The 16,279-nt window shown below is 39.7% G+C and overlaps 1 protein-coding gene across 5 annotated transcripts in view; it reads left to right on the plus strand.

The window, feature by feature from the left end:
* Positions 1-16,279, plus strand: part of Siah1 (siah E3 ubiquitin protein ligase 1) — a 38,150-nt gene that overhangs the window by 9,975 nt on the left and 11,896 nt on the right. Inside the window, exon 1 of one of the 5 annotated variants that reach the window (XM_087199359.1) lies at positions 651-15,540. The exons of the other annotated variants lie outside the window; for them this stretch is intronic. Within the exon in view, the coding sequence (XP_087055485.1) occupies positions 15,450-15,540 (91 nt within the window). The 5' untranslated portion in view covers positions 651-15,449. Of the gene's footprint in view, positions 1-650; positions 15,541-16,279 lie in introns of those variants that run through there. 5 annotated transcript variants of the gene reach the window in all.

Genomic DNA, 16,279 nt, shown 5'->3' on the forward strand with positions numbered 1-16,279 from the left:
AGATGAGGTTGTAATATATAGATTCTGTGGCTTGCATTTTTTCTCTTCCCTCTCTCTTTCCTTCCCTGCCTTCCTCCTCTTCCTTCCCTTGAGATCAAATACAGTGCCTTACACATAGGCAGATGCTCTATTCCTGAGCTACAGCCCTGTCCCTTCCACCCATTTAAACTGTTGGTTCTTATACGTTAATAGCTATGGGCCCTCCTCATTACAAAACAAGGTATAGATAGCATTCTGTTGTATGAACCGTAATTTAACCATTCTCTTAGGCAGAGCTGTTTTCAGTCTGCCATTTTATGCAGAGTTGCTGTAAGGCACTTATTCATGTGTATGTCTTTGCCAACATATGTGAATTAGAAGAAAGATACTTGGAAGAAATACTGCTGGGTCAAAGGATGGGTATACTCTTTTGATGCGCACTGCCAAATCCTGTGACCAGGCGTTCACCATGGACACCCCCACAGGTATAGGAGAATCTCTTTCCACACATCTCTGAAAACAAATTTATGTATGTCATTTCTTTACCAAGGCATGCAATCTGTGATATTTCTCATATGAAGATTATGAACTTTTTCTGAAGAGTTTTATATATCGTTTAGAATTTGGATAGTTCTATAAATTTTTTTTTTTTTTTTTTTTTTTTTTTGGTACTGGGGATCGAACTCCCGACCTTGGGCTTTTGAGGCAGGCGGTGGAACCACTGAGCTAAATCCCTGGCCCTCTACAAAATTTTTCAAAAGAGAATCTCCCCTCTCCTGTTTCTTTCCAGAAGTCTTTTTCAGAGACAACTACTTTTACCTCTTTCGTTGATTATTTTTGCATTTACCTTCTTTGCCTCTAAATAACGTGCTACTGTTAATAAATCTAGATTTCAGTTCTAGGTTTTCTCTGTTGATTTCCTGTTGTGGATTTAACTTTCTGCACTTCAGTATGCTTGTCCCCATTCCTGTAGTCTCTTAATTTAGTAACATCACAATTTTGTTTGCATTTTTATGAGTAAAAGTTATTAATAATTCGAGCCATGTAGTAAAAGCAGTACCCTTTTATCCAAACTACTTAATATGTTTCTTATAGCTAACAGCTTGCTTTTTTTATCTTCTTCCTTCCTCCCTCATTCTCTTCCTGTCCCCTTATTCCTTATCCTCCCCTCCTTTCCCTCCCTTCATTTCCATTTCCTTTCTCTCCCTTCCCTCCATCCCCTCCATTTCCCTTTCCCGCTTTCTCTTCCTTCCTTTTCTATGTGCTTGCTGTTAATGCTATCCTGTATTCTTTGCCACCATCTAAATGTTAAGTGAAGTTGCTTGTAGGTCATAGGCTGTTTTCTAGCATGAAGTTATCATTTATCCTCAGTATTTTCTTTACCTTTCTCTTGAGTTTATTAGTCTTCTGTTTCTTGCAACCTCTATTCTCTTTCTTGGTCCATTCTCTTGTATTTGAAGAGCCAGTTCACTAGGAGCTTCATAAGACCATTTCTACAGGGGGTAATGTTTTGAAACTGTGCATCATTATTCTCTGTCCTTTTAGGTTACTTTGATTGGGTGTAGGCTTTTATTTTTTCCTATTTTTGTGCTATACACACACACACATTTTGGGGGCGGGGGTTAGAATTTTAGAATGACAATCATTTTCTTTGAGATTTTTTTTTTTTTGGTTCCGGGAATCGAACTCGGGACCTTGGCGCTTGCGAGGCAGCTGGCAGAACCACTGAGCTAAATTCTTGGCCCTTTGAGAATTTTAAAAAGTATTGCTATATTGTTTTATAAGTTTGAATATTGATGTTCAGAAGTTCAAAGCTTTTTGCTTTCTATTTACTTATCCAACAAATATTTATTGAGCTTGTACCAGGCATGAAGTGTTTGGAATACATCACTGAACCAGACAAAAACCCATTCTTTGCCTCTAAATAACATGTAGGGGAAATCTACAACAAGAAACATAAATAATAGTAAGTAAATTATAACCTGTGAGCAGGTAATAAAAGGGAAACAGTAGCGATGGCTGTGCAGTAGGGGAGAGGGAAGGGAAGAAGAGGAGGGTAGGATGTGCAGAAATTTAGGAGTGCATACTGAAGGGGTCACAAGGCAGGGCACAGATTGTATTTTAAATACAGGAACAAGGTAACGTGCACATATTTGAAGGAAGAGAGGGAATTAGGCCTGTTGATATCCAGGAGAAAAGTACCTTAAGGCCCACAGTGCAACCTAGCATTGTCCTGGAACAAGAAGGACAATAGTGTTGGGTGAGGAATGAAGTGGGAGAGGAAGTCAGAGCATTGGGAACACATGGCCATATTGTGTAGGCCCTTAGAGGCAGTTTGTAGAATTTGAGTTTTGCTCTGCTACTGTGTAGCCAGTGGAGGATATAGAGCAAAAGAGTGACATAATCTGATAAATTGGAATTTAATCTAATTGCTGCACTCAGAGCATATTAGGGAGTGTGGGCAGGAGACAAAAGGGAAATGGAGCTTGGTTAGGAGGACATGTCATAAGATGTCCTGGTGGGGTTTTTTTTTTGTGGTACCAGGGATTGAACTCGGGACATTAAGCTTGCAAGGCAGGCAGGGAACCACTGAATAAATCCCTGGCCCAGTCCTGGTGTTTTACATATGCGATAGGAAAGAGAAGGGTCTAGGATGAGTTGGGATCTTTGACCTGAATAAGGGAAGGATGGAGTTGCTGTCTATTGAAAAGGGGATGGCTAGGACAGAGTTCTTGGTAGGTGATAAAGAATTCGCCTTGGCCAAACCCATTAGGGATATCCAGGAAACAATTGAATGTACAAGTCTGAGGTTGAGGACAGAACTGCAGCAGTGTGTGTGTGTGTGTGTGTGTGTGTGAGACAGACAGGGACAGAGTATGTTTTAATCTGAGCTGGAGATACACATTTTAAGTTCTTGGTATATTGGGAGAATTTAAAACTGTAAGACTTCTGTGGCATCATTAGTATCACCAGTGTAGGTAAGAAAAGAGGACCATGGGCAACTCCCAGTTTCAAGAGTTTGGCTACAAAAGCAGGAAGGAGGAAGCTGAGGAGCACTGATGAGATAGGAAACCAGCAGTATGCAAAGTTAGTGAACAAAGTTTATCAGGCTGAGTCATTACCTTTGTGAGATGCTGTCATATAGTCAGAAACTTGCAGTTTGTCGGCGGGAGGTTGTGGAATCAGCTGTTAGCATGAAGGTTCTTTTGGAGTTAAGCACACCTAGATTGCCCTGTTTTGTGTAGACGACCCTTCACTGACATAGTGTAAGTGCTTCAGTGAAAACAGGTCACTTGGCTTTGCTTCACACACATTTACATATTTGGTCCATCTTAGCTCTTCTTTTTAGTCTGCCATAATTAGAGTATTTAAAAGGCCTGTGAGGGCGCCTCATAGGCCTAAGGTCCTGAGTTTGATCCCTACTACCAGAAAAAGCCCCCCAAAACATAATTAGAGTACTTAAGTACCAGCCTGGAACCAGTGTGACCATAAATTGTGAATAAGTGTGTTTAGTGTACTAACAGGTAGCTTTAGATGATTCAAAATGTGCTAATATTGTTTTAAAGATTAAAACAGATAAAACTTTGCATTTTAAAAAAATTTATTTTAAACATTAAATTATTATATAGGAATGTGAACTCCTTGAATAGAATCTTAAGTTTGAGGAAAATTATATGTTTATACTGTTATGAAATGATACACTAAGTTAAGTTATATACATAATTATTTATTTTTGAGAAAGGGTTTTGCTGTGTAGTCCAGGCTGACCTTGAATTTGCTATGTAGCTTAGGCTGGCGTTGGACTTGCAGTGATCCTCCTGCCTCAGCCTCCTGAGAGTTTGAATTACAGGCGTGTGCCACCATGCCTGGCTAGTTACATACTAATTTAACATTAAGTTGTTAATCCTTAGTTGAAATAACTAAAATGGTTTGGTTAGAGTTTCAGATGTAATACTTTTGTAGAGAGAGTTTCTCGCTTTCAGCTGAATATAATTTAATTTTAATAAAGCCCAACTTTTTTTTTTATCAAAACATTTATTGGTACATTTTAGACAGACATAATGATAACATTCATCATGGGGAATTTGTACCAGTACATGATAGATCTTGCTTCTTTTTTTCCCCACTCTTCCCCCTTCGACTTCTCTTCACAGAAACTTTGTTTCCGTTTTTTTCCTTTGATTTCTCTCTTCTTGTTACTCCCCCCCCCTTCCTTCTCATTTGAACATTTTCTTCCCATTAAGGCCAGTGAACTTTAAATGTCTTTTCTTTCCCATAAATTCCATTGCTTTTCTTCCATTTTACTAGCAAAGAACTGTCATTCATAAAATGTATTAACTTCTCTAATGTATGTGTATATGTACCTTTTACTCTGTTTCTTTAGTTTCTTCTGTCTCTGAAGCGTCATGCTGTTCAGTGCTTAAGTTTGTGTCACTAATGTACAGGTTAGTGCTGATTTTGATGTGCTGGAGAGTTTTTGTACCAACTGTATGGCTGTATTTTGTGTATGCTTGTGTGTATCTATCAGACCTGTCAGATGGAATGCAGAGTTGTGTGAGTCCTCTATTATATATAGTACTAGGTGCAGTGAGTGTACTTTATAAGTAAGATTTACCAAGGATAGCCTTATGCCAGGATGGAGAAGAAGAATAATCATATAGTGGGATGTTTGATAATTTTGCGTTTTGAGAGACTGAAACATAATCAGAGCAGTAAACATTTGTATCCAAGCTTGGATACAAATTTTATAGTTAGTATTTGGGTTCTGTTTATATTGCAGTCCAGTTGTATTGTGTTGTAATCATGACTGATGTACAGTAGTTTCAATAATTTAATTTCAAGTGTTGCCCCCAAATTTTAAAATTACTTTAAAAATTTTACTAATGTGTAGTATGAAATGAAAAGGTCAAAAAGCCTGTCTGGTCATCCACCTGCTTCTGTACTCTTATTCCTCTGCTCTTACCTTTTTGATACTTTGATTTAATGTCTAATGGTTTAACAATAACCTGAAATTGGTGTCAGATTCTACCACTTTGATTAAAAAAGGTTTAATTTGCCAAGTTCGATCCCTGGTACCAAAAAAAAAAAAAAAGGTTTAATTTGAATTTAGAGTTTTATTGGGGCAAATTTTTGTAGATGTTGAAAAGATGTGTGCGATGCTAAGTTAAATATTGTATACCAAGATAATAAAGAAAATGCATTCTGATTTTAGTGTTATTTTTAAAAAGATGAGATTTAGAGACAAAGCAGACAACTTGGCTCTGTTTTAAATTTTTCCTGGTCTTCAGTTACTTTTATTTGTAAAGTGAGGATAAAATTTATCTTATGAGGATTTTATTTGTTTGTTTTTGTTTTGTGAGACAGGGTCCTGTTATGTGGTTCAGGCTGGCCTTGAACTCACTATGTAGCCCTGGCTGGCCTCAAACCCACAGTGATCCTCCTGCCTCAGCCTTCTGAGTGCTGAGATTACAGGCATGCACCACTACACCTGCCCACTATTTGAGGATTAAATATGACAGTGGTGGCGAACCTATGGCATGAGTTCCGAAGTTCTCTGTTATCATTGAACGCTCTAAAAGGTTCACAGTCATTACCCTCTGAGCTTTTAACAGTTTTCAGAGCCAGTCCCAGATTGAGATCATCTTAAAGTGTAGGAACTGTTTTGTTAGTAGACTGAAATAACAGTTCTAAGTGCAACCCTCTAATCCCAGGACTTTGAGATACTGAGGCAGGTTGATCACAAGTTTAAGCCTACCCTGGGATCTTAGTGACATAGACACTGTGTCAAAAGAAAAAATAAAAAGGAAGTGGGGATGTAGTTCAGTGCAGAGGCCTTGAATTCAATCCCTAGTACTACAAACACACACAAACCCAGTTTTCTGTAAAAGCCTGCCATATACAGCCCACGTGTTCTTGCTCAGTGATTGACTGTGGTGTGTTGATTGCGGCTGTATGGCATTGCTTGTTAGTTGTATTGAATGTTTCCATGTACTTGATTTCATTTAATGTCCAAAAAATCTATTGGTGGTAGTTTTATTATTTCACAACTGAGAAACTTGAGATCCAAGATTATAATTTTGCCTAATATAAAGAGAATTAAGAAGAGCTAAAGTTGAATTCAGATTTGAGTTTCTGTTTTTTGGTTTCTGTTATTTTTTTACTGTACTGGGGATCGAGCTCAGGACCTCATGCTTGCCAGGCAGGCACTGTGCCACTGAGCTAAATCCCTGGCAGGTTTGAGTTTCTCATTCTAATCAAATCAATATATGCAGCTGCATTCTTGAAGTATGTTCCTAAAAATGAAATTACTACCCTAGGAGTTGGTTGGGTCTTCACAAACATAAAAGATACTTTGAAAACTTAATTTTTTTTTGAGACAGAATCTTGCTATATAGTTCAGGCTGGCCTTGAATTACTACGTAGTTCATGCTGGCTTCGAATTTGCAGCAGTCCTCCTGCCTCAGCCTGTAATCCTTGTGGTGGGATTACAAATGTGTGCCACCTTGCCTGGCTTGGAAACTTAATTGATACGTAAATATATCAAGTTTTTAAAATTATTTTTATGGTGACAAAATGATTTACTTTGATTCTTTTTTTTTCTTTGGTACCGGGGATTGAATTCAGGACCTTGTGCTTAGGAGGCAGGTGCGGTGCCACTCAGCTAAATCCCCAGCCCAAAATGATTTACTTTGTTTTTGGTACCAGGCATCGAACTCAGGTCCTTGTGCACTTTTAAAGTATTGTTTAGTATTTGTTGTTAAAGTGTTATTTTTTTAAATTTATTTTTTGCAGTACTTAGGATTAAACTCAGGGTCCTGCACATACTAGTTAAGTACTTCCTCTGAGCTACATCCTTAGCCCTAAAATGTTTTGTTTGTTTTAGTTTTTGGTTTTTTTGGGATAAGATCTCACTATGGAGTTCAAGCTGGCCTTGAACTCACTATGTAGCCCAGGCTGCCCTCAAACTCCAGGCAGCCCTCCTGGGACCTGCCTCAGCCTCCCAAGTATTGGGATTACAGGTGTGCGCCACCATGCCTGGTTTAAAATGTCATTTTTAAAGTAAATTTTAAATTAGTTGTGAATTCTTTTTAAGGTTCTATCTAGCAATGTATCCTACTTATAGAGGGTTACCAGCGCTGAGTGAGTTCTAGTTCCTTCTACTTCGAATCCTTCATGCTGTTGTACTTCATTTATGCATTCTTTCCTAAAATGTTTTTGTGCCTGGTCTGGGTTAGGTATTGTCCTAGGTGCAGGAGATGGTAGTGTGAGTGAAACAAAGTTTAGACTTGTGAAGCTTATGTTCATTCTAGTGCAGCAGTTCTCTAAGAGTGGTTGAGGGATTCTGGGAGTTCTCAAGACCCATTTGAGGGTGCAAACTTTTCACTGGGGGCAGTGAGTACAGTGCTTTTTCTCAAGGATACATGTTGGAATACAGATCAGATACAGAAGCAGTTAATGAGAATCTTAACTGTATTTTACTTAAGTCATACATTAAAGAGATTTGCAAAAATGTCAGACATCAACACTTGCTATTATAGGAAGCAGTTATTTCTCATAAACACTTCTGTGTTATATAAAATGTCATGGTACTAAAAAATTTTGTTTATTGGCTTAAATTTCTAATATCAGTACATCTGAATTACATAAGCAAAAGATCTGTGGGGCCTTCAGTACTTTTTAAAAGTTAATTAACAAAGGAAAATCAAGATAGTTTTAGTAATATAGATTCATGAATTTAGAAGTTAGTGAATTTCCCTTAGAATGTAATGCAAAACATAGATTAAATTATGAGAACAAAAGTATAAGAGACTGGAACAAGGACAGTCATATTTAGCATTATAGATGAAAAAGGAAGAACAATTCAAAGAAAAATCTGAGGTGAAATGCTTGATCCTTTAGGTTGAGGAGACTCATCTAGTGTTTGGCAAGTCTTTAAAGAAGACATATACAGGTTAATTCTTCCTGCTCCAAAATGCCTGAGTCCAGTAGTTTTTCTGATTTTGGAGTTTTCCTGGATTTTGGGATATTTGTATAGACTTTACTGGTTAAACATTCTTCTTCTTCTTCTTTTTTTTTTTTTTTTGCTACTGGGGATCGAACTCGTGACTCTTGGCCTGCAAGGCAGGCTGTGGAACCACTGAGCTAAATCCCTGGCCCGAGGTTAAACATTCTTAATCTAGAAATCAGAAATGTTCCAAAATCTAAATTTTTTTTGTTTTATTTTGTGTTTTTGAGAACAGGGTCTTACTATGTAGCCCAGGCTGGCCTTGAATTCATGCCAGTCCTCCTACCTCAGCTTTTTGAGTACTGGGATCATAGGCATGTGTCACCATGCCTGGCTCCGAAATCTGAAAATTTGAACATCATGTCAGTACTTAAGTTTTTAGATTTCGAAGCATTTCAGATTGAGGGGTGCTTAACATGTACCTGGATGATCTATTGAAAAATTCTTCCAGAGATAAAGAAAAGAGTTTTACAAGCAGTCTGCCAGCTGGGGGGGAAAAGATTACCTAAAAAGCAGAATGAAAATGGCAGTAGGCTTGTCAGCTGTATCACTAAATGGCAGAATCCTTATATTCAGTTTACATAGTTCTAAGGGAAAAGGTTGTGACTAGAACACTAACTTTGAGCAGATTATTCAAGAATTTAGAGACTCTGTGAAAGTTTGCTGAAGGTACTATGGTAGTACCAAAAATGACACAATCTTTATCCTGGCAGGTGGGAAAGGGAAAATTTTATTGTAGTGGTTTTGCCTTATCTGTGGTTTTAATTTCTGAAGTTTCAGTTACCTGTCGTCAGTCAGCTGTGGTCTGAAAATATTAAATGGAAAATTCTAGAAATCATATATTTTAAATTGTACATGATGAAAAATTTCTTGCCATACAGCTTGGGTCCGGAATCATCCTTGTCTCACATGTCCATCTTGTACATGTGCTACCTGCCCATTAGTAGCCATTTCAGTTATCAGGTGAATGTGACCAGATAGATTGTCCTGGTATTACAGTGCTTGTATTCCAGTACTCTTTGTGTAACTTAACAATGGCTCCAAAGTACAAGAATATAACTGATAGCAGTTCACATATCTAAGAAAGGCCATAAAGGGAAACTTGTTTTGGTAGTACTGGGGATTGAACGAACCCAGACTCTTTACACTGAACTACATCCCTGGCACTTTTTGAGAGAAGGTCTTGCAAAGTTGCCCAGGCTGGGTTTGAATTTGAGATTTTCCTGCTCCTGCCAGAGGCTGGGATTATAGGTGTGTACAGCCATGCCTGGTGAAAGTTCTTAATAAGGAAAGAAAAAAGTTGTATGCTGAGATAGTTAAGATATGGTACAATGCCTAACTTATATTTATGTATAGAAAGCAGAGTTATGTGTAGGATTGTGTAGTATCTGTTGTTGCAGGGATTCACTGGTTTGTGGAATGTAAGAATGTATCACCTATGGGTAAGGGGGGACTATTGGCATGTAAAAGGGCTTTAATTGTTTTGGGGGAATGTTAGTACTTTTTTGGGGGTACTGGAGATTGAACCCTGGACCTTGTGCTTTTGAGGCAGGCGGCAGAACCACTGAGCTAAATTCCTGGCCCAGTGCTTTCATTCTTGATGTTATTATAGATTCAATATGTACTAAAAATAAGGAGAGTAACTAGTAAATTAGAAGTAGAATCCAGAAACAGTGCTAACTGGTGGAACTCACTGCTGCCATGGCAATGTAGTTGTGCCACTTTGCATTTGTGCCAGCCTGGTATGAGAGTTTGAGGGTTCCACATGCTCACCAGCACTGGATACTGCCTGTTAAATTCAGCCATTTCGAGGTTTTAGAATTCTAGTACATACTAAGGTTTGAAGAACATATTAGATTGATGGGGTTCTCTTTTGACTTAAGAAAGGCAGTAGTAGGTGACTTTGGGGATCTAAGATGATTTTACATTTGATTCTGACTTCTCTGTTCTCACTATGGGGAAGTTACTCTTCTAACACAGTCCAGTCCTGAGCTTTGAAAATCCTCCCTCACCCTACCAAGAATTCTATCACATTGCTCTGTTTCTTGGGTAATTTTGGTCTTCCTTGTTTATAGGAGTCTATTAACATTCACTGTGTTGTAGTCTCTTGTTTGAAGAAATAGAGCAAGCAAAAAGCAATCTCTGAGCTTTCCAGTTATCACCTAGTCGCTTCTCCACTGCTTCGGCCTTCTTCAGCTTGACTTCTGACTCAGTTGAATCTTAAAGGTTGCTTTTGTGGTGTCATCTGTCACCCCATATTGCCTAGATTGGGACCATGACAGTACTTTTACTACTTCCCTGTTTCATATTTTGTTGTTGTTGTTATTTATGTAGTTATTTGTACCTAGCTGTGTATGGTACAGAAAAACTGTTTTCTCCAGTTCTTCTTCGGAGCACTTAGACTCAGCTGTGTGGAGGCTTTCCCACACTAGCCCCTCTCTAGCGAACACCAGATGGGTAGTCAGTTCTGTCTTTGTCTTTCAGGTTACTGCACTTTTGACCAACCATAAATTGAGGTTCACAGGACTCCCTCCAGTTTGTTAATTTGCTAGGATGGCTCACAGAATTCAGGGATATACTTTACCCACTCATTTAAAACTATATTAAATTATATAAAATATCTATTAAGTTATATAAAATTATATTACAAAGGGTACAGGTGAAGAGGCAAGATATGTGGAAGGGTGTGAAGCATTGCTGCCCTCCCCAGGTACAGCACCTTCCAGACACTTGTACATAGCCAGAAACCTGAAGCTCTGAACCCTGTCCTGGGTTTTATGGAGGCTTCATTACGTAAGTACGATTGATTAAATCATTGGCCTTTGGTGACTAGCCTTACTTTCAGCCACTTTCCCCTTTCTGGAAGTCAGGATGAGGGAGTAGGCTAAAAGTTCGAACTTTTGAGTGGGTCCCCAGGCAGTGAGCTCCCTACCAGCAGTCATCTCATTAGAATACAAAAGACTTAGCACTTCAGAGATTGCAGGACTTCAAGGGCTGTATGCCAGAAAAGGGGTGAAGACCAAAAAAATAGTGTTTATTATAAATCACAATAGCACACTTGCCAAGGCTTAGCATATTTACGTTCTAATTTGTAATTATAATCTCCACAGTTCAGTATTAGTTCTGTATTAAAATGGCATCTCCAGCTTTAATCCTTTTACCCCAATACTTGACTTTGATTAATCATTTGAATGGTTTGACTTCATCAGGCAGTTTTCTTGAGAGTTCCTGGGTACTCTGTGGTTGAGCCCTTGATGTGTAGGTAGGTCTCGTGTCTTTTCTGTAATTACAGGAACAATCAAAGTTTCCTGAAGCATATATTAAGTGTAATTCCGCCTGTTGTGTGTGTGTGTGTGTGTGTGTGCGCGTGCACACGCGCGCTCATGAACCCCTTGCCTTCTGAGGTCCTCCTTGCCTGCTTGGTTTTCTCTGCCCCCCTTGGTTCTTCTTACTTAAGCCTTGTTGCTCAGTGTGAGCCTCCCTGTGACCAGCAGCCTCAGCCTTCCCTGGGCTCGGTAAAGATGCAGGCAGATACCATGCAGCTTCAGACTTGAAGCGATAAGACTTCACTGGAAGATAGAAAGCACAATGATGTTTGAGAACTCTTGCTGTTCAGGGGTTTCAAACACTTCCTTTAATGAAGAATCTCTAAAGGTCAGGACTTGGCTTTTATTTTAGGAAGGCTCCTTTTCTGTGTGACTCCAAATACTACCCAGATCTCCAGTCCTGACTCTTGGATATCATCTGCATTTTTTATGGCTCCTTGGACTTCTCACAGATATTTCATTCCTATTTTGTATTTTATTTATTAATCATGACTTATTATCTAGCATAGTGCCTAATAAGTTTTGATTCAGTATGTCCTATTTTTTCGTAGGAGTGGAAGCTTCACATGTAATGATTTTTGAAAGCAAAAGTGTGTTTGCTTTTGGACATTTGAGTAAGGGTTTGCATTTTCCCTCCCTCTACTGTGTCACCCCTTTGTTCAGATTTTGACAGTTTTCTATCCAGCCCTTTGCCCAGGTTTCCCCCATCAGGTCATCAGTCTTACTAGACCCATTGTCCATAGCTACAAAGTTTTTAGTTTATCTTCAGGAAAAATGATTTTAGGGAAAATACACAGTTTTCAAAAATTCTTATTACTATGACTTTACTGTGTTTTGGGAAACTGAAAACACGTTTTATAGCAGTGTTTTGTGGTTTTTTTGGCTTAAGCAACATTGGTTTATTTCTGTTTCTGTTTCGGAGGCTGCAGTCCCACTGTCCGACTGCTAGCCCACTGAGTTCCTGTGAGGTCTCTTTCTGGCTTGCAGATAGCTAGCTGCCTGCCTTCGCACCGTGCTTCGCATGATGCGGACAGTGTTTGGTTTTTAACTTTTGCATGTAAGCTATTGAAATTTTATAGTTTTTTATTAGTACCTGTTTACTGTACATAATGATTACATATATTTTGGGGAAATGGCCCAACATACTAACACATCTTAATCCTTTTTGACTTCTTCTCCCCTCCTGCTGCCTCCCATCAACAAGCTGTTGAATTTTTGAGGAGACTTGCTTTAATTTTGTCAGTGTGAGAGAAGCTAGTAAATCTTAATGTAGAAGCAGTGTTTAACATTATAACCTAAATACTATCTACATAGTACCCACCACAATGTCAAATAAATGTAGAAAGCTCTTTTTTCAGCAAAAGGCATTCTAGGGAGGAAGAAGGACCTAAATGTTTTGAATGGAGCTTTATTTAACTCAGATTACTAATGCAAAGTGCAAATTTGTAATCTTATACTTGCAATTTTATTGACACCCTCCCCCAGTCAAATTCAGGGCTTTGCACATGTTAGGCACATGTTCTGCTACTGAGCATACCACCAGCCCTATAACTTTAATTTTGATATGTTACGTTATTTCTAAAGTTATTTGGGGGGAAATAAAGGAGGGGTAGCAATATTTACTTCCTTTTTTAGTAAATGAAGAATGCAACTTTTATCTTTTTCTAAGTTTGACTGTTTTCACACATCATGCTGATGAGTTTTTTCTTTTTGGAGATTGAACCCAGGGCCTTGCACATGCCATAAGCCCCAGCCCCAAGGTTATAAAGTGATTTTTCAGTTGTCTCTTTTAAAGGGAAGTATAGCTAAAAAATCATCAGTATCCTTTCACAGGTAACTAATTCATTGGTCTTTTTCCTTTTTCCCTTTTCCCTTTCCTGTCCTGCCCTGTGTATAGTCTTCCTGATTTGCCCTCCCCCAGGTCCTTTTTGAAACTTGCTTTGCAATAAATGGTGATTCTTTTTCCATGCCTGACTACATTTCCCATTTAAAACTTTTATTTTGTAAGTATTTATAAGGGGAAACAAATGTTGCCACACAGAATTGAGAATAAAAGTTAATTTCTATCTGTCTCCACTGTAAAGATGTTAATGTCACAAAGCAATAGTTGGATGCTCTGAAATGACTAAGACAACATTAAAGGCTGATTCTGAAATGTTGATTTAGGTAACAACTATTTAAACTTTATACCAAACTAGGCTTGAGGTATAGGGTAGGTAATAGAGTATTCTTGCTCAATTTTGAGTTTTTACTAATTCTGAATTTTGTAGATTTGTTTTAGTGAAATACGGTTTTTGTGAAATTTTCAGCTCTTTGTAAAGCCAATGTAAATAAATATTTTGCCCAGTTTAGGAGTTTAGATTTATTGTGCTAAAGTTAAATGGTGGTTGATCCCTGGCAGACATGTTGGGTCACCTTTATAAGCTTAAAGCATCTTTGAGAGTGTGTATTCAGAGCCCAGAAGTTCTAGGTCTCTAGTCGATGATATGGGGCAATAAACTCAGGATTTAGGTAAATACTTAAATTATCTTGGAATATATACCACCTGTGACATACATGAATTAAATCATTAATCTCAATCCAGACAAGCCAGCTGACCAGGTGATGGAGCCGGGCTCTTTTTCCAGAACTCTTCCATTTTTACTGTTTTGATTTGTTGAAGGATTAGTGCATGGATTTGTGGTTTTCAGACTGTGCTGTAAGACTTTATATACTCTTGGGGGCGTTGACAGTGAACTCTCTGTGGCTTGTGGATAATCAGCCATTTCCTGTACTTGTTTTATGCATTTGGGTTCTTGGTTACATTTGCAAGAGTTTCTCTGCCTGAAGTATTTGAAGCCTCCTGCTCTGTGTACCCAAGACCTATCTAGAATTTAAAAATACAAGTGATGATAATGTTACATTTGTGTGGCAGACTATTTTTAGTTGTATTTCTGTTTCCACAGATATTTTGTGTAGACTAATATTAAAATGAAGTTGAGGTGACCGAGCACATTATTAGGTGGGAAAGTGATGGTGCAATTTGGTCACGAAAGTGATTAATCTGCACCTGCCGGCTTCCCTTCCCTCACGGCCACTCCTTGCTGTGTTTGAAGCTGCCTTGACCATGATGTAATGACAGGTTAGCCTCTGAACGCTCCCACTGATGCAACGTAGAGCTGAGGCCCATAGGACTTTATGGGGCAAGGGTTATGCTTGTTTAAAAACAAAACAAGCCGCTCCGAAAGGAGGCCATTTAAGATGGCTTTCCCAGAGTGGGAAGAGAATACAGTCCCAGTTTGGAGGTTGAAATACGAGTTTTTGTGCCCTGAGTGTATTTACTATTCTCACTGCGTTCTGTTCGCAGAGGGAGGAGAGTTTAAAATATGCTGCCAATAGGGGAAGAAGTGGAGAAGTGAGAACCCAGGAGGTACTGCAGCTGTAGGATGAATTAGGCGGAATCCTTTTACTCCAAAAACGTGGGAATTCACACATTAACTGGACAGTGTAATCCATGTTGGGAGGAGCGCTTGACTGCCCACACATTTTCCATATACCCAGTGTAGCATTTAGATCGAAGTAAGAAACTGACCTACAGGGCCTTGGTTCCACCTAAACTTACACAAGTGCCAGGGCCCAGCGTTCGGCCATGGGTGGGTGGGGCTTTGGGCCCACACCTCTCAGGCTCCGCCCCGCCCTGCGCCCCGCCCTGCCAGTTGGGGGCCCCGCCCTGGGTGCGGCGGCGGGGAGCCGGGCTGGCCGAGTCTCAGCGGGCAGTGGCCACTCCCTTAGGGCTCTCGCGGGCTAGAGATCTCGCAGGGCTCCCAGCCACCCCCATTTGGCAGTTTGGCGGGAACCTGGCCAGTGAAGCTGGGGAAGACAAACTTTTTAGGCTGACTTAGGCTAGCTCAGCTATGCCTCCCATTTTTGGAAAAGCAGGCGAATTTGAGCTCAGGGAGGTGTGGTCACCGGCAGGGGACCGAGGCTGCCTTTTCTCAGCATCTGTAGCCCTGCGGTGAGTGAGGAGGGAATGGATGAAAGGACCCTGACCTCGGACACTGACACGGATTTGGACGTCTTAAGCACAGGAGGTGGCCAGGAGGGGCCTGTGTTGCAGATTGTCTTTGCTGCGGGGAACGCCATGCACAGCCTGACTTCACATGCCTGGGAAGCCTGCCCTGCCCTTTCCGTACTCCTGGAGGGGAGTCTTGTTCACGTGCTTACCTACGACTAGGAGGAGAAAGAGAAAAGGTACTGACATGGAAAGATTGGGCTCAGGAAACTGAGATTTGAAAGCAGTAAATCCCAGAGCCTGGTGTGGGGAATGGCTGCAGCCTGAGTGAGCACTTTCCAAGGCTGACAGTGCGGTTTCATTTGTGCTGCTGTACTTCTTTGTAAATCAGACTTCAGCGTAAGTTGTGACTTCCGCAGGGCTGTGCTTGGTTCTTCCTGCAGGCCCGCCTGAGGTTGGGATTCCTTTTCTGGTTCAGCACGGAGCTGGGTTCCACCTTTGGAGCTATAGAAGGTTTTAGCAGTTGATATCCTGGTGCTGCATTTGTTGTTCACACTTCCAGTAGAAATTACAATGTGCTCTTTACATGAAAGTAGTAAAGATAAAGATACAATACAAACAAGAACTATTGATAAATGTTAGGCCTATTTTGCTAGGTCAAGAAATTGGACCACAGTGTTATCCTCTATTTTATGTTAAATGTGAACTGAGCTTACTCCCCTTTGATAATGAATGCAATTTGGTTTAATAATTTGAAAGGCATTGGGGACTTAGACTGTTTTGTGCCCAGAAAAACCATTTTCCATTTACTGTGTTGCTCACTTAAGTGAGCAGCATAGGATAGGCCACAAAATAGGCACAGAGTTTACAAACAGGTTGACATGAATAAGCCCATTGTTTTACAGATGACATAAAATGGATGAATAATCCTATACCCAAAGAATTTACTTGGAGGGAAACCGGGATTACAGGAGAGCT

Source organism: Heterocephalus glaber, unplaced genomic scaffold (assembly GCF_053883595.1).
Source record: "Heterocephalus glaber isolate CG9 unplaced genomic scaffold, H.glaber_assembly_v1.0 deba00001707, whole genome shotgun sequence".
In the NCBI taxonomy this organism is placed as follows: Eukaryota; Metazoa; Chordata; class Mammalia; order Rodentia; family Bathyergidae; genus Heterocephalus; species Heterocephalus glaber.